Source organism: Monomorium pharaonis, chromosome 7, assembly GCF_013373865.1.
Source record: "Monomorium pharaonis isolate MP-MQ-018 chromosome 7, ASM1337386v2, whole genome shotgun sequence".
In the NCBI taxonomy this organism is placed as follows: Eukaryota; Metazoa; Arthropoda; class Insecta; order Hymenoptera; family Formicidae; genus Monomorium; species Monomorium pharaonis.
The window spans coordinates 23973182-23991222 of record NC_050473.1 but is presented as its reverse complement, the minus strand read 5'-3'; the positions used below and the strand labels follow the sequence as shown (position 1 = coordinate 23991222).

General features: G+C 35.2%; 2 protein-coding genes across 2 annotated transcripts; both read right to left on the bottom strand.

Annotated features, from left to right (window-relative positions):
- Nucleotides 1–225: 225 nt before the first annotated feature.
- On the bottom strand, nucleotides 226–4375 carry LOC118646703 (uncharacterized protein K02A2.6-like). The gene is made up of 4 exons (XM_036290154.1): nucleotides 4186–4375; nucleotides 3872–4092; nucleotides 2413–3813; nucleotides 226–2334 (listed from the first exon to the last, which is right to left on the bottom strand). Exons 1-4 carry the CDS (start codon nucleotides 4373–4375, stop codon nucleotides 226–228), a joined length of 3921 nt encoding a protein of 1306 aa, XP_036146047.1.
- A 12304-nt stretch (nucleotides 4376–16679) lies between these two features.
- LOC118646701 (golgin subfamily A member 6-like protein 22) lies at nucleotides 16680–18041 on the bottom strand. Its single transcript, XM_036290153.1, has one exon. It carries the CDS (start codon nucleotides 18039–18041, stop codon nucleotides 16680–16682), a length of 1362 nt encoding a protein of 453 aa, XP_036146046.1.

Genomic DNA, 18041 nt, shown 5'->3' with positions numbered 1-18041 from the left:
AAAGTAATGATAAATTACATATTAACTGTTGTGTAACTTAATTAAATACAACAGCCTTAAGAATAATACGTGATTTATTGCTACACACGAGACTCAACAGGGACCGCTTATCGTCCCTCCTTTTACATGGCGTCCCTCAGTCCCGTACATAGTATTATCATCATAGGGATACAAAGTACCAACATAACATTTCTCCCCCTTCTTACATACTGTCACAGAGTACACTTATAAAGTTAATCTTGCCGGCGGTTTTACAATTCTGCCCGAGCGAGTGGAGTAAGTTTTGGAAGTACTACTTTCCAGACTAGGATAATTATTGCTCTTACTGATCGATCTTTGCGAACTAGCCTGCTCTTCCACGATTTCTTTCTTACAGGCCGGAACTTCCTCCTCCCCCTGTTCATCCTTCGCCGAAACATTTCCCTTATTATAATCCACAGCCATAGGTTGCTCCGTAATACTAGGTTGTGTTTCGCCATCGGCTCCGCCGGCCATATATGGATTCACGCGAATATCATTGGCATGTACAAATCTAATTTTATCCGCTATTTGAACGAGATAAGTAGAGTGACTTAGCACTTTTATAATTTTACCTTTTTCCCACATCTTCAACGGAATATTTTTTACATATACCGGTTCATTTAACGTATACAATCGAATCTCTTTTGCGTCCCCCTTGTGGCCCATAGTTATTTCTTTAGAAAAGGGTTTAATCAAGTCAAATCGAGTTCCGGGTCTCATTTTAAAAATATTTTCCGCGGGAGATTTCCCCGTTACCGTTGATGGAATGTTTCGATACGTAAAAAGGAAGTTTATCAAACGAGTCAATAATACGTTTTTGCCGATATCTCTCCCTTTTTCCGTAAACAATGCTCTTTCCAATCCTTTTTTAACTGTTTGAATGCTCCTCTCTGCGCTACCATTACTCTGGGGGTGATACGGTGGAGACTTGACTGGTTTAATTCCGTTTGCCTGACAAAATGCGCTGAACTCCGATGAATTGAATGGCGGACCATTATCTGAGACCAATTCCACTGGTAAACCATACACTGCAAACACTTCTTTTAATTTTAAAATGGTTTCGCTTGCTGTTGATCCATGGTCCATTAGCTTAACCTCAATCCACTTTGACTTACTGTCGCTCACCATTAAGAATGTGTGATTGTATTTATGAAAAAAGTCAATATTGACTCTATAGAAGACATTTGGCGCTGTAGGCCACGAAAGCAAGGTGCTACTGTTCGAAAAGTTTTGTGTTTGTTGACAAACTTCACACGATGATATGAATTTTTCGACGTCGTCATTTATACCTGGCCACCAACAATAGGCCCTTAAAAGCATCTTCGAGCGGACGATACCCACATGTTGCTCATGGAAAAGATTTAGTACTTCTGTTCTCAACGACTCAGGAATGATCACCTTGTTTCCCAGTAATAAACAATTATTCTCGACTGACAGTTCATGCCTCTTGGTAAAATATGGTTTTAACGCCTCATCTTCCACGTCTCTTGCCCATCCCGATAGTGTGAATTCGATAACCTTAGTTAACACTCTATCCTTTTGGGTGGCTCTTGCCACATCTCCTGCATGTAGTGGTACTGTATTCAACAAGCTAAACGAATTCAAGTAGCCTGGGATTTCCGTACTTGCCGACATCGGTAAACGTGATAGTCCATCTGCATTAGCAATAAGCTTGCCCTTTTTATACCGAATTTCATAATCATACGCTGACAATGTTAAAGCCCATCGCGTGATGCGTGCCGCTGCTGTTACCGGAATTCCTTTGTTTTTCCCAAAAATAAACTGAAGTGGTTGGTGATCTGTTAACAAAATAAATCTTCGGCCGTAGATGTATTTGTGGAACTTCTTTAGACTAAATATCAGCGCAAGGCTTTCCCTTTCCAAATTGGAATATTTTTGTTTTGCTGGCGACAACGTGCTTGAGGCAAACAAAACAGCCTTGTCTTTTCCCTCGATTATATGACTTAGTACGGCGCTTACTCCGTAACCACTCGAGTCGCACGTGACCACGATTGGTAGCGTTGGATCAAAGTGCGTAAGCACCTCGTCCGATGTGAGCAGCTTTTTACTTGATTGAAATGTTTTCTCACACTCGTCATTCCAACGGAATTCACTTCCTGTATTACATAACTCATATAATGGTTTAAGCTTCGCCGACAACATAGGGATGAATTTCCTGTAATAACTTAACAATCCCAAGTACGACTTTAACTGAGTCACATTAGTTGGTGCCGGTGCCTTCTGGATACATTCTATTTTTTCCCCGGTCGGATGAATTCCATTGGCATCCACTATGTGTCCTAAGAACTCAACCTTTGTTTAAAAAAATTTACATTTCTCCGCGTTGACTTTGACATTATATTCCGCTAGACGTTTGAAAACCTCACAAACTCGGCGATAACATTGTTCCACTGTAGCTCCATGAACCAGGATATCATCTAGATAACATTGAGTATTCTTCAAGCCAGCAAGAATGCTTTCCATAATTGACTGAAATATTCCCGGGGCCGACCTTACACCAAACGTTAATCGATTATATTTGAACAGCCCCAAATGAGTATTGATAGTAAACAACTCTTTAGAACTGTCCCCTATTGCGAGTTGCTGATATGCTCCTTTAAGATCGATGACTGTGAAACATCGACTTCCACTAAGGTTAGCGTAAATATCTTCCGGTAGGGGTAGTACACAATGTTCGGTATCAATGACAGTGTTCAACGTTTTTTTAAAATCGACACAAATCCTAACGTCTTTCCCATTCTTCTTGGGTATGACAACAATGGGGCTTGCCCATCGACTGTGAGTTACCTTACTTAATATTCCTTCTTCCACCATCCTGGATAGTTCTTCTTCGACTTTAGGCTTGAGCGCAAATGGCATTTGGTACGCACGGTGGAATATTGGATTTGCCTTTTTTTTTAGCTTTACATCGACCTTGAAATTTTTGATGCTGGTGTTTGATTCCTCCTTAAAAACCGCTCCAAACTGTGACCTGATAGATAATACCAACCGCTTTCGACTATTCGCAGCTTCCCCAAAATGATCAACTTGACTTGATTCAACCTTACATTGACTGACTGACTTAATAATTAAAGGCATGTTAATTACTTCTCTCCACTTTGGATTTAATACATTCAACCAATTGCGACCTAATAAAGGAATAAATTTAGTTTTTCCATTCAACACAATCAATGGTAGCTTAAATGTTTCGGTCGTATACCTGACTCTGACTAAGACTTGACCGACAATTTCTACCTTTTCGCCTGTTACGACTCTTAACTTAAAACTTACAGATCTTAAGGCTAAATGCGACAACCATTTGTTATAATCGTTGACGTGAATGACCGACTTGCATGCACCCGAATCAACTTCCATAGTCATTAACTTATTTTCGATATGTAACGCGACTTTCAGACTTTCGTTTTCTCTCGACTTTGTAACGGAATGTACATGATACAGTTCACCCTCCGTAGACTCCTGTATTAAGCCCAATTCCAATGATTCTTCATCTTCGACTGCGCTGCTAACACCGATTTCAGATTCCTCCGATTGCAGACTGTGAACTCTATTTTTGCATAATGGTGACTTTGCAGTATGACCCGTCTGCTGGCAAGAATAACAGGTCCAGTTGATAGCTGGACACTTGTTGCCCTCGAAGTGCACGCGAAGACATCGTTTGCATTTGACTCGACTCGCTAGTTGACTATGACTTGGCTTAGTTGCCCGCTGTTTTTTGCCCTTGATTTTGGCCCTTGACTCTACTACCTTGACTGGATGCACCTTTTGACTGACCTTCTCGTTGATACCTTAATTTATTGATCGAAATTGTCTCTGGCCCCATAATTTTAACTTGACTTTCCGCTAATTCTATGCCCACTGCCAATTCATACGCCCTATTAAAAGTAAGGTTATCTTCCGTTAACAATTTTCGTTTGACTCCCTCTGAACGTATTCCACATACAAATTTATCGCGAAGTGCTTCTTCGAGAAAAGTAGCGAACTCGCAATACTTAGCTAAGTTCTTCAATCTGACGGCATATGCTTTCACATCCTCCTCTGTCTCCTGCTTGGCTGATTAAAACTTATAACGTTCAGCTATAGTTAACCGTTTTGGACTGTAATGACTCGACAATGACTTCTTAAGCTGCTCGTACGTTTTCATACTAGGTAATGACGGTGCTAATAAATCTTTTAATACTCCATACGCATCTCCTCCGATTAAGGTTAGGAAAACTGACACTTTTTTTGCTTCGTTTATATCATTACAGACAAATAATTGTTCGATACGCTCTAAGTATGTTGTGATATCCGATTCTTTCGAATTGAATGGTTCGATTGACCCAATGAGTGCCATTTTCTATAAGAACACGATCTTGCTTTTCCACTTAAATTTTCGATTAGCTTTTCGACGTGGTCTCTGATAGGTTTGACTATTCGATTCCCATACACTATGTAGGTTCTTTATTCGTCGCCAAAATACTGTTGTGTAACTTAATTAAATACAACAGCCTTAAGAATAATACGTGATTTATTGCCACACACGAGACTCAACAGGGACCGCTTATCGTCCCTCCTTTTACATGGCGTCCCTCAGTCCCGTACATAGTATTATCATCATAGGGATACAAAGTACCAACATAACATTAACATTTTTGTATTATAAAATTTTTAAGTAACTCCGATTTTTATATATTTGGATATTTATATATTTGGATTTATATATTTGGATATTTTTTAGGGCTCAATTATGGTTAAGAAATTGTGGACGTACTATTGACAAGTCAACAGAAAATTTATATAACAACCCACACAGCACACTTTATCCTGAGGATATCCCAAATTATCCCAGACAGACGAAGGCAATCCCACGGATATCTCAATGAGTAGCTCCCGGGATATCCTATAAAAATATCTTAAAATATCGTAAAATATCTTAAGATATCATATGATGTCCCATTAATATATTTCAATATTCCCAAAAAATATCTTAAAATATTATAAGATATTGTAAGATATTCTATAATATCTTACGATATCCTATTACATTCAGATAATATCCCATCATATCCTTTATCTCTACAATTAATAGAGCGTAAATCAAGTGTAAAGGAAAAGTTAATTATAATGTAATAAACGAGTGACAAAAGCGTTAATTAAATCTCTAAGAAACGTAAATTAAAACAGAACATAAAGAAAGTACACTTATCGAAATAATGTGGTATATATTAATAATACTAAAAAATTATAAAAAATGACATTAAAAAATTTTTTGATTTTATATAAACAGAGCAAAAACAAACTTTTTAATAAGTTATTCCACATGCTATTTTGCACGCATATGTAAAAATGAATAAAAAACTAAAACTTCATATTTATTCATAAAAATATAAGTTAACTATACATATTTCATCCTTCTGATAACATCTATTGTAATGATATGTATGCATAACAAATATGTATGCATAGACAAGAAGTGTTCATGGATTATCACGTGGCGTTAGGATGCGTACGGTCTTCGAAGTCAAGCAACGTCTGCGATGGTTAACACTTGGATGGATGACCGTTTTTTCAGATATAGAGATTAAACATGCTTTAACGGGTACAACTGTGGCTTGGCTGAAACATGTTGTTATAGTCTTCTTCCTTTTACAAGATTACCGTAAAAATAATTAGAATTTTTTATTTTTTGTTCAAGTTTTTTTCAATTCTTAGAAACTCTCAAAAATACTTAGAAATATTCAAAAATTTTCTAAATTAATCACAATTTTTTATTTTTAAAGTTTTTCCGAGAAATGTTTTAATTCTTATAAAAAATCGGAATATTTATCAGAAATCCGGAAAACAATTTTTTTAATTCTGACAAATTTTTTTACTAGGGTATATTACGATATCTCAGGAAATCCCTTGGACATCCTCTGGATATCGTTTGAGATATCTGCAGGATGTCAAATCGGTGGACATTTGTGCATCCCTTGGATATCGCAGACGGTCCACGGATATCCAACGATATTGCGATATCTCAAAATGACATCCTAGGGACATCCCTAGGATAAAGTGTGCTGTGTGGGAATTATCGTGTTTGTGGAGATCATTTTGAAGATACTATGTTTTTAAACAATTTAAAAAATCGTCTACAGCCACATGCAATTCCAACAGCAACAAATGCTAATGCAAATATTTCTAATAATAAGATTACATTTTCAAATAGTAAAGGTAAATCTTTTATTTTAATTTAACATTTTTCAAAATCCTTTAATTAATATTCAAAACTCTATTCTTTAATAGATAAAAATCTAACTAATCCAGTTATAAATGAAAAAATTATAAACGAAGTAAATCAAGAGATATATGAATGTAACCAGTCAGATGATAAACTAGATGATAAGTCAGACAAGGAAACACAAACACATAATAAATTAACAAGCAGTTCATCACGGAAACAAATATTAAAAAAAAAATTGTTTACTTACGGCAGCGGTTATGAAGATTACAACGACAATTGCAAGAACAAAAAGATATTAAAAGAAAGAAAATTTCCATAGAAGAATATTGCGACATTACCGATCAGAACCAGTTACCACAGAACATTCCCAGATAGCACAGGACGTCCTCAGGATCATCCTGAATATATCTCGGGATGTCCTGTGATCTTGTCAGGATATAATAGTTGTATTATTGTAAATATTTTATGTAAATATTTTATGTATAAATTTGACTTCTAAAGTAAGTTTAGAATGTTAGATTCTGTAATAGAATTAATATAAATTAAAATTTTACTCAAGTCTTGAGGACATCCTTGGGATGTCCTGATGATATATGTATTCTAGCTGAAAACGTTATTCTTAAAATATTGTATAAAGAGTTTCATTAGCTACAAAATGTCTAAAGATAAACTTAAATATAATGACTGTATAAATACCAGACATTTTAGACAGTACAGAATGTTCTAAGAATATGATATCCTGAAAGTCCTCAGGACATCCTAAGACAGTCCTCAGGACATTCTAAAACAATCCTCAGGACATCCTAAAACAGTCCTTAGGACGTCCTAAGAGAGTCCTCAGGACTCCAACATCCTACGAAAGTCCTCAGAACATCCTAAAATAGTATTCAGGGACATCCTGGACGTATAGTAATTTTTGAAAAAGACGGGTAAATTAATATAGCAAGTGAGAAATCTTTGAATATCGTACGTATTTCTAGAATGTATTGCAAAATCAAATGTGTAAAAATGTTGACTTCAAAGTCAAATTGAATGTCTACACTTATTGAGACAATATGGTATATTAACAATACTAAAAAATTATAAAAGATGACATTAAGGGGATCCAGGAGTGCTTTTGAAATTTGATAAAAGTCGATAATGTAGAGTCATTCGTGCACATCATTAATGAGATTTCATATGTATTTCTTGTATAGATTTAGAAATCTTTTTCCAGAATTAAAGTACACATATTAAACATAAATCTATGAATTGGATTTTATATTGAAAACAAAAAAAATGTTTTTTATATTGCTCTACTTATCAACTTTTTACGTATACATAACCTAAATTTTCGTTTTTTTCATTTTCCAATTTGCGGAATGCGAATCTTTTTTTCTAGGATTTTAATCTTATTTTTAATTGCACGATATTATTTCTGAGAGTTTTTTCTAGGGGGCGACGTGATTATTTTATACATATAAACTATAGATTTTTCGTATGAAGCAAATATTGTCGTTAGGTGACTAATAAATAACAACTTTTATTTATTTATCAGAACAAATCGTACGTCGCCCCCTTTATTTTTGTGCGTATTTTAATCCTGTAAAAAGATTTTGCATTCTGTTACTCCAATTCGAAAATCCAAGTTCTCAAAAAAATGTCGGTAACTCTGTCACTCTCGGATCCTCTTAAATAATTTTTTTACGAACGGCGCAAAAACAGTTTTTTAAATAAGTTATTCTACATGCTATTTTGCGCGCATATGTAAAAATAATTTTAAAAAATTGTCAAACTTTATATTTATTTATAAAAATATAAGTTAACTATATATGTTTTATCCTTCTGACAACATCTATTGTAATGATCTATAACAAATATGCATAAACAAGAAGTACTCATGGATCATCACGAAGCGTTAGGATGCGTATGGTCTTCGAAGTCAAGCAACGTCGGCGATGGTTGATACTTGGATGGGTGACCGTTTTCTCGGGTACAGAGATTAAACATGCTTTAAGGGGATCCAGGAGTGCCTTTGAAATTTGATCGAGGTCGATAAGGTAGAGTCATTCGTGCACATCATTAATGAGATTTTATATGTATTTCTTGTATAGATTTAGAAATCCTTTTCCAGAATTAAAGTACACATATTAATATTAATCTATAAATTGGATTTTATATTGAAAACGAAAAAAATTTTTCTCATATTGCTCTACTTATCGACTTTTTACGTGTACATAACCCAAATTTTCGTTTTTTCATTTTCCAATTTGCGGAATGCGAATCTTTTTTTCTAGGATTCTAATCTTATTTCTAATTGCACGATATTATTCCTGAGAGTTTTTTCTAGGGGGCGACGTGATTATTTTATACATATAAACTATAGATTTTTTGTATGAAGCAAATATTGTCGTTAGGTGACTAATAAATAACAATTTTTTTTTATTTATCAGAACAAATCGTACGTCGCCCCCTTCATTTTTGTGCGTACTTTAATCCTGTAAAAGGATTTTGCATTCTGTTACTCCAATTCGAAAATCCAAGTTCCCCAAAAAATGTCGGTAACTCTGTCACTCCCGGATCACCTTAAGAGGATGCTAAACTGCTCGTCAAACTTGATCGAGGTCGATAATGTAGAGTCATTTGGGCACGTTATTAACAAAATTTTGTATGTATTTCTTTTATAGATTTAGAAATCCTTTTCCAGAATTAATTGTAGAGAATTTTTAATTCTGTAAATGCAATAAAAAGTTGTACATTGAAACAAATTGTACAATTCTAACCATAAAACAGATAGGATCCTTTTAAACACCGAAAACTTTTTTTCTAAGGTTCCTAGGCTCATTCTAAAAGCACAGTATTGTTCTTTGCTGAAATGCCAAGTGCGCTCCATGCTTATTTTATACGTACAAAGTCTAAAACTTTTATACGCAGCCAATGTTTTCACGAGTCGACTACAGAAGTCAATAACAAAACTATAATTTTCTAACTTTCTTTCGTTTTTCGTATGAAATTAATCGCAGCGCACCGCGTTATTATCTGTATTTTAATTTTGGAGAAGGATTTTCAATTCCATGCAATCAATAAAAAGATTTCGGTGTCCGAAAATTAATAATGATAAAACAGAGCAGTTTAGTATCCCCTTAAGGGGATCCAGGAGTGCCTCTGAAATTTGATCGAGGTCGATAATGTAGAGTCATTCGTGCACATCATTATGAGATTTCATATGTAATTCTTGTATAGATTTAGAAATCCTTTTCCAGAATTAAAGTACACATATTAATATTAATCTATAAATTGGATTTTATATTGAAAACGAAAAAATTGTTTCTTATATTGCTCTACTTATCGACTTTTTACGTGTACATAACCCAAATTTTCGTTTTTTCATTTTCCAATTTGCGGAATGCGAATCTTTTTTTCTAGGATTCTAATCTTATTTCTAATTGCACGATATTATTCCTGAGAGTTTTTTCTAGGGGGCGACGTGATTATTTTATACATATAAACTATAGATTTTTTGTATGAAGCAAATATTGTCGTTAAGTGACTAATAAATAACAATTTTTATTTATTTATCAGAACAAATTGTACATCGCCCCCTTCATTTTTGTGCGTACTTTAATCCTGTAAAAGGATTTTGCATTCTGTTACTCCAATTCGAAAATCCAAGTTCCCAAAAAAATGTCGGTAACTCTGTCACTCCCGGATCCCCTTAACAGATACAACTGTTGCTGAAACATGTATAGTCTTCTTACTCTTACAAAATTATCGTAGAAATAATTTGAACTTTTAATTTTTTGTTAAAGTTTTTTTTCAATTCTCAAAAACTGTTAAAAGTATTTGGAAGTATTAAAAAATTTTCTAAATTAATCGGAATTTTTTATTTTTTAAATTTTTTGTGAGAAACGTTTCAATTCTTATAAAAAATCAATACATTTATCAAAAATCCTAAAAAAAAATCTAAAAAATCTGACAAAAAGTGGTCATTGTTTGCTATTCATGAGGATGTCCTAAGAAAATCCTATGGTATCTTCAGGACATCCGGTGGACTGTCTTTAGGATGTCCTAAGGATTAAAAAGTGGCGCTCGTTTGCTATTCCTCAGGATGTCCTGAGGACATCCCGGGATAAAATCAGGACGTCCTTAGGATATCCACGAAGTCCGTCCTGGACGTCCTCAAGACGTCCTAAGGACGTCCGTATGCTATCTGGGTTGCCACTTTTGTGAAAATGCAAGTACAGCTTAATCGTCAATTAAAAACGGGTAGGAAATATTCTAATGAATTTAAAAAATATTGTTTAAATTTATATTTAAATGGATTCAAAACTTATAACCTCTTGACTCAATTATTCTGTTTGCCATCTGCTAAAACTATCTAACGTATGATTGAAAATTTAAAAATTCCTCCAGGATTAAATAATTTTATATTTGAATTTTTAAAAACAAAAATAAGTAATTCTATTTCTTTAGATAAGTATTGCATATTATGTATGGATGAAGCGTTATTAAAACCACATTTGTATTACAACATAAGTCAAGACGAGGTTATTGGTTTTGAAAACTTGGGAAAGGAAAAATCTGAATTGCCTGCATGTAACATTGCAGTATTAATGCTTCAAGGAATGTGCAATAACTGGAAACTACCTCTGGCACATTTTTTTCTTAATTCTACTTTTTTTGCTACTAAACTTAAACCTATTATAATTGAAACTATTAAAAAATTACAAGAGATTGATTATAAAGTAATTGCACTTGTAACTGACATGGGTGGAAATTTCATGCTAACAGCAAAAGCATTAGAAATTACTGAAGATACATCATTTTTTATTGTTAACGATCAACAAATTGCTTATTTAATCGATGCACCATATGCTTTAAAAGCCTCTAGAAATATGCTTTATAAAAATAATATTAAGTATAACGATATATTAATCTTGTGGATATTTATTGTGCAATTGTATAATATAGATAAAAAAAATGAAATGAGATTAGCACCAAAAACTTACAAATTGTCATATTGCTCCTAATAATTTTGAGAAAATAAAAGTTCGTTATGCAGCACGAATTTTGAGTGCTACAGTAACTGCTGCTTTACAAAAATTGATAATATCTAATTCTATTTCAAACGATGCTCTTGCTACAGTTGATTTTATTCGAAAAATGAATGATTTGTTTGACATGTACAATTCATCTACAGTTGTTCATGCTGTTAAATACAGACAAGCTTTTACTGGTGAGGATTATCAAATAAAATTTCTTTTGGATTTGAAGGAATATTTAAAACGTATAACTATATTTACAAAACAAGAGACTAATATTTCACATAAAGTTAAAGTATTTAAATATTGGTACCAAAACATTAATTCTCTTTTAATAATGTAGAATTATTTGCGCATTACTGCACCAGAAGTTAAATTTTTATTAATGCGCCGTTTTAACCAAGATTCAGTAGAGAATTTTTTTGGTAAAGTTCGAGGTATGAACGGTAATGCTTTCAATCCGACGCCGACACAATTCTATTATTCATTTAAGAAACTTTTTTCTATAAATTTTTGTGCGCCAAAAACTGGAAATTGCGAGCCAGATAATAATAAAATGTTATTAACAATAATAAATATTTCATCGCAAACTAAAATTTATACTGAAAATAAAATAAGTGAAAACGAATCTATATATTTAGACAGTGTTGGGTAAGATACTTTTAAAATGTATCTCGATACAGATACAGATACTTATAAAAAAATGTATCTAGATACAGATACAGATACACAAATCAAAATGTATATAGATAGAGATACTCAGATACTTTAAAAGTATCTCAGATACGTATCAGATACTCTTAAATTATTCAAATAAAAAAATCTAAAAAATTTAAATGTTTGTGCGCAACACGAAAAGCGCATTATAAAATAAATAATTACATTTTTGTGTTGCGCATAAATACCTGTCGCTGAACTCTTACTGTCTTTTCCGAATTTTTTATTTGTTTGTTGAGTTGTTGAGTAAACTTGCGTTTCTCGTCTTTTAAATTATATTTTATTGTAATAATAATAATAATATTAATAATGTATGTAATATGCACAAAATCTAATGATTCTATAGACTAGATAGCAAAGTTATTTCATACATAAGTACTATTTGCGCAAATCTAAATGACGCTATCGACAGTAATAGCAAATCAAAAATGACCTTAAAAAAACATTTTTTTCTCAATAAAGACAAAAAGTACGTGAAAATGTATTTGAAAATGTATCTGAAAATGTATCTGAAAAGTAGTTCAGATACTGTGTTTTGTATCTAGATACAGATACAAATACTCTAATTCAAATGTATCTCAGATACAGGTTCAGATACACAAAATGTATCTCTATACATGTATCTAGATACATGTATAGAGATACTATCCAACACTGTATTTAGACAATCATGATTATCGCACAATGGATATCAATGAACAAGATGCATTTCGTTACATCTGTGGTTATCTCATCCGCAAATGTTTAACAAAACATTCATGTGATTTATGTTTAAGTTATGCCAAAGAATATACAGATTTGAACAATACATCATTTTATTGTTTTTTTAGAGCATATAATTCCAGTGATGAAAATCTCTTTGGTAATTTATATATGCCGAATAATAACTTTATTGAATATGTGAAAAATTTGGAAGATATATTTGCTTAAAAAATTAAAGAATATGTTTTACAAAAATCTGTTATTAGTAATTTTGTTACACTTTTTAAAAAAGTTAACTTTATTCATCCTTGTCAGTATTTTCCACGAGATTATATAATAAAACTTTATGCTAGAGTGCGACTATTCTTTACTTAAAAATTTGCCAATAAGCGATTTAAAACGCAATCCGCTCACAGAAAGTGCATAATTTTGCGTTATAAATAACAGTTTATGTTTGTTTTAAATTTTTATCTATTTTTTAAATAATAAAATTTTTTGTAATGTTATTTTTATATATCATATATGATATATAAATAATAATATACTATAGGATATATAAATATATACATATTTTTTTATATATCCTTGTAACGGTTCGCCTTTCTCGAACGCCTCGGACAGGCTCGCTGGGTACCAGGATTCGAAAGAAGGGGGAAAACCAACTTGCGCACACCGATATTAAATCAATAAGTCTTTATTAGAAACCTTAGACTAACTTATACATTGCTTATGCTACCTTATACTACTTAGTCTACAGGGGTATATACAAAATATACAGCTTAGCCTAGTAACGTCAGCCGGACGGGAGCGCGCAGCACCTTAGAACGCGGTCGCGACCCGTGGTCGCCGGCGAGCAGGGCGGCCAGGTAACCTGCCTCGTTGGGGATGACAAGGACAGCCGAAGGCCGGCAAAAACCGGGCGGCAGAACGGCCAGGTGGCCTGCTCTGTCGGTGGACACAAGGATAGCCGAATGCCGGCAAGAACCGGGCGGTAGAACGGCCAGGTGGCCTGCTCCGTCGGCGGTCACAAGGATAGCCGAATGCCGGCAAGAACCGGGCGGCAGAACGGCCAGGTAGCCTACTCCGTCGGCGCAACAAGGATAGCCGAATGCCGGCGAGAACCGGGCGGCAGAAAGGCCAGGTGGCCTGCTCCGTCGGCGGACACAAGGATAGTCGAATGCCGGCGAGAACCGGGCGTCGGAGTGGTCTGGAGACCTACTCAGTCGACAGGACGGGACTGGTGCAGGTCTAGCTCGCACCCGGCTTATATACCCGCCGGGGCGATCCCCACGCGCTCTCAGCTGCGTGGTCGGAATGGTTTCTCGTGGGGGAACTCTAGACTATCGGGAAGGGCGTCCGTAGACGCCGAGTCCCGTGGTGGGGCGGATGGTCGGCCCGGGACTCAGTGACGCATCGTTACATCCTATAGTCTTAGGGCCACCGCACAAACTCTTCCATAACGCGTTACGTTACGTTAAGTACTCCATACGAACCTAAGTTGTACTTAAAATTTAACTTAAATCAACGCACAAAGAAATCCTTAACGTAAGAACTTAAGAACTTACATTAAAAGTTTCTTTGTGCGTTGATGTAAGTTTAATTTTAAGTACGAACTTAGGTTTATGGAGCACTTAACGTAACGTAACGTGTTACAAAAAAGCTTGTGCGGTGGTTCTTACTATATATTCCCAATGAACACGCTGTGAGCATTTACGGAACATTTATAAAACATATTGCACATAAATGTTACAAACAAGCACAACGAACTAATAATGTGACAAGTATGTCATTGACGTAACGAGACTATAACTGTTACGTATGTCTGTGTTGTCACTATTTCGTTGCATAGTTACGTAACATTTACATAATTTTGTTGACGTCAATAAGCCAAATGTTAATGTTTCGTAAATGTGATGTTACTATTGTAATGTTATTGCGCCATCATGTTTAATACATAACAATTACATAATAAGTAATTTTGATGACGTCAATAAGCGTAATATAAAAATTTTGTAAATGCAGCATAAATGTGATAATGTTATTGTGACATCATGTTTAATACGTAACAATTATGTAATTTTGATGACTTCAATGAGCTTAACATAAAAGTTTTGTTAATGTAGCATAAATGTGATAATGTTATTACGATATTATATATCTTTAACAACTTCCGTGCCACGTGAATCACTGTAATCCATTCTGGACTTCCCACTGTTACTATTATTACTTATTAATTATTTACTAAGCATAAGAAATATAATTTTATTAAATAAAAATAAAAATAATAATTTGTTAAATAATAAATAATTTACAATTATGCGGAAATTTTGATTATAGCTTTTTGTAATTATTATATCTATTTAGTTAACATACTGCATTTAGTAAAATAGTTTTGTAGTTAGTATATACGCAATCTATTGAAATCAATAACATTCTATTTGAACCAGGTAAAATCTATTTACATATCAGCCGATTAGAACTTATTCTATATTATATAAACTTAAAAAGTAGTTCGCGGATTGCCGCTAGGCGACATACGCGGCACCTTTCTCCTAATGCAATTTACATTCCAAAGGCTACATAAGCAGACCACCCACGGTGACAGAAACCGGATCAATCTATATTATCATAGTGAGCTTTCGGGACATATGTATTTTTTATTACGTCTTAAAGACACATCTTAGCTGTCATGGCTAAATTTTAGCTTCGGTAAGGAATTCCTTTTTAAGAAAAATAAAATAAAAACGACATAATAGTTACAAGAAGAATCTTTCTGGTACGTAATTTTATACGAGCATTTTACGTTAATTTATACGTAAAAGTGATGTCATCTTATACGTAAAAGTAACGTTATTTTATACGTAAATGTGACTTCATTTTATACGTAAAAGTAACGTTATTTTATATAAAACTATTATGTGTCTCTTTTTCCGATTTTGTTGCGCGAAATCTGACATTTTGCGATGCTGACATTTTGACCAAATTATAACTGGAAAATGACGTAACTATTACGAGAACAGTGGAACATTGTTCCATAATGATCACGTAAATGTTACGAATCAATGTTTACTGGGTTGTATGCTAATCTGTTCTTACTTACTGTGTTTTTAACTATTCTTGTTTTGTTCTTTTAAAAAGTTTATGGACATTACTATTAAATATACGTTTGTCTTTCTAAAAAGATTTTAGACATATTTATTAAAATAAGTTTTTGCTGCGTTTGTTTTTTTATATAATTTTAAGATTAAAAAAGAAAACAATAATATGTATTTCATATATTTATATTTTTGTTGGACAACTTAAAAAAATTTATAAAATAAGTTATTTAAATATGTATATGTACTTTTTTTAATGTAACAAATATTATATTTAAATTTTGTTGCTCGTATTGCTGCATGTATGTTTTCTGTTTCACTAATGCTATTGAAAATACTTTATAGTAAAATCTATTTCCGCTTGTTTTTTTTAAATAAAAAATAAATTTGTATATGCATTACATATGTTATTAGAATAGAATTTATTGTTTCCCAAATGGGGTTACAAGTCGCTTTTTTACACGGAGCGTTCCCGAACCGTTCACAAATACTTAAACCCTCTGCTCCCGAAACCGACCTGGCCATAAGCTACCCTTACATTCTGTTACCTCCCACCCCTCTCGCACGCCCCTTACCCCCCCACCCCCTTCCTCCCCTTTTCCTCCACTCATCCCTTCTCTCTTCTCATTTCTTCTCTATTATTTTCTTCAACCTCTCTTCAAACCTCTCCTTCCTTTTTCCTTCTGGGACCTCTCCTCCTCCTCTTTTTCTCCTGACTTCCTCTGCTCTCCCTGCTTTACCTTCTCCAATGACTAGGGATAGATTCTCTCCACTCTCGCTTCTCCTTCTATACATCTTTCGTCTCCTTCCCTCTCCTCTGTCCTTCTGCTACCTGTCACAAATCAAAAACAAATCAAAAAAACATTTTTCCATTAATAAGCTTATACTACCTTCCTCTCCTTACTTCCTCTTCTCTTCCTCCTTTCCCTCCTCCCTCCATCTACCCCCCTCTTCATCCCAACTCCACCTCCTCTCATCCACCCACAGCCCTCTGTTTGCCACTACTACATTCCTTCCCTTTGCCCTCTCCCTTCTCGCCGCTTCCACCATCCTCCACCTCATCTTTCTCTCCCCCATCGATAAGTCTTCATCCACCCCCACTCCCCATATCCCCTTTACCTCCCCACCCCTTGCTAGAATCTCCTCCTTGTCCTCCTCTCTCACAATACCTGTTATCAGTACCCATCTTCCCCCCTCCCCCTTCCTTTCTTCCACCCTGTCCATTGTTACCCTCCTTCCCAATATCCGCTCCATGATGCCCTCTACAAAGTACCTTCTCTCCTCTTCATCCTCCCCCTCTACCCCTCTCCATACTACATTTCTCTCCCTTCTCCTTTTGTCCTCTTCTTCTCCTGCTGTCCTCCTTCTTTCCTTCTGCGTGGCTCTCTCTCTCTCCTCCAGTCTGCTCCTTGTCCTCTCCTCCATCTCCTTCCTTCTATCTGCCCTCTTCTCCCAATCCTCTCCCCTCTTGATTTGCTCTGGCACCTCTCTCCCCTCATTCCTGCTCCTCCCTTCTTCTGTCACCTTCTGCCCATTCTTCTTCCTCTGTACCTCTCTCCATTCACTTTCCCCTTTTTCCTTCACTATGCCCTTCTGCCACTTCTTCAGCGTCATCTCTCTTTCTTCTTCCTCCTCTCTCCTTCCCTCCTCTCTCCCTGCCTCTCTCCTCCACAGCCTCTCCTCCTCCGCATCCACCTCTCTCCACCACTCCTCCATCCTCTCTTCCGTCACCTCGTTCCTATCTTCCCTCCTCTCCTCGTCTTTCTCTCCTCTGATCCTCAGCCCCTCTCCTCCATCCGCCCTCCTTTCCTTGCTCTTCGCTTCTTCTTTCTTCCTCTCACCTTTTATCTCCTTCTCCTTTACCTCTCCTTCCCCCTCCGTGACCTTCCTCCTTTTCTCCTCTTCCCTCTTCTCCTTGCTGTCCCTCTGCTTGTCCCCGCTTCCTCTCCTCTCGAATTCTCTACTTCCGACCTTCTTTTCTGTTGATCCCTGCTCTTCTTGTCCCTCCGTCTCCTCAACCCCTCTGCTCTCTTTCCGTTCTCTCTTCTCTCCTGCTTTCCTCTGTCTTTCCTCTCTCTCTATCCAACTCCTCCATAACCTCACCAAGTCCACTATACCTTCTCTTATTCCTCTCAATTCCTCTCTAATTTTCCTCAGCTCTCCGCTTTCCATCTTCCTGTCTTCCACCTTTTTTCCTCTATCTCTATCCTCTCTGCTTTCTTTGTTCCGCTTCTCGCTTTTCACCTCCTTTTTCACCACCAT

Excerpts from the sequence above, each read along its gene's own strand:
- LOC118646703 (XM_036290154.1), bottom strand. The coding sequence starts at position 4,375 with ATGGCACTCATTGGGTCAATCGAACCATTCAATTCGAAAGAATCGGAT. Across the intron at positions 4,093-4,185 it reads ATTAGCACCGTCATTACCTA|CCAAGCAGGAGACAGAGGAG; the intron begins GTATGAAAACGT and ends AGTTTTAATCAG. Across the intron at positions 3,814-3,871 it reads TAGAATTAGCGGAAAGTCAA|GTCAGTCAAAAGGTGCATCC; the intron begins GTTAAAATTATG and ends ATCAACGAGAAG.
- LOC118646701 (XM_036290153.1), bottom strand. The coding sequence starts at position 18,041 with ATGGTGGTGAAAAAGGAGGTGAAAAGCGAGAAGCGGAACAAAGAAAGC.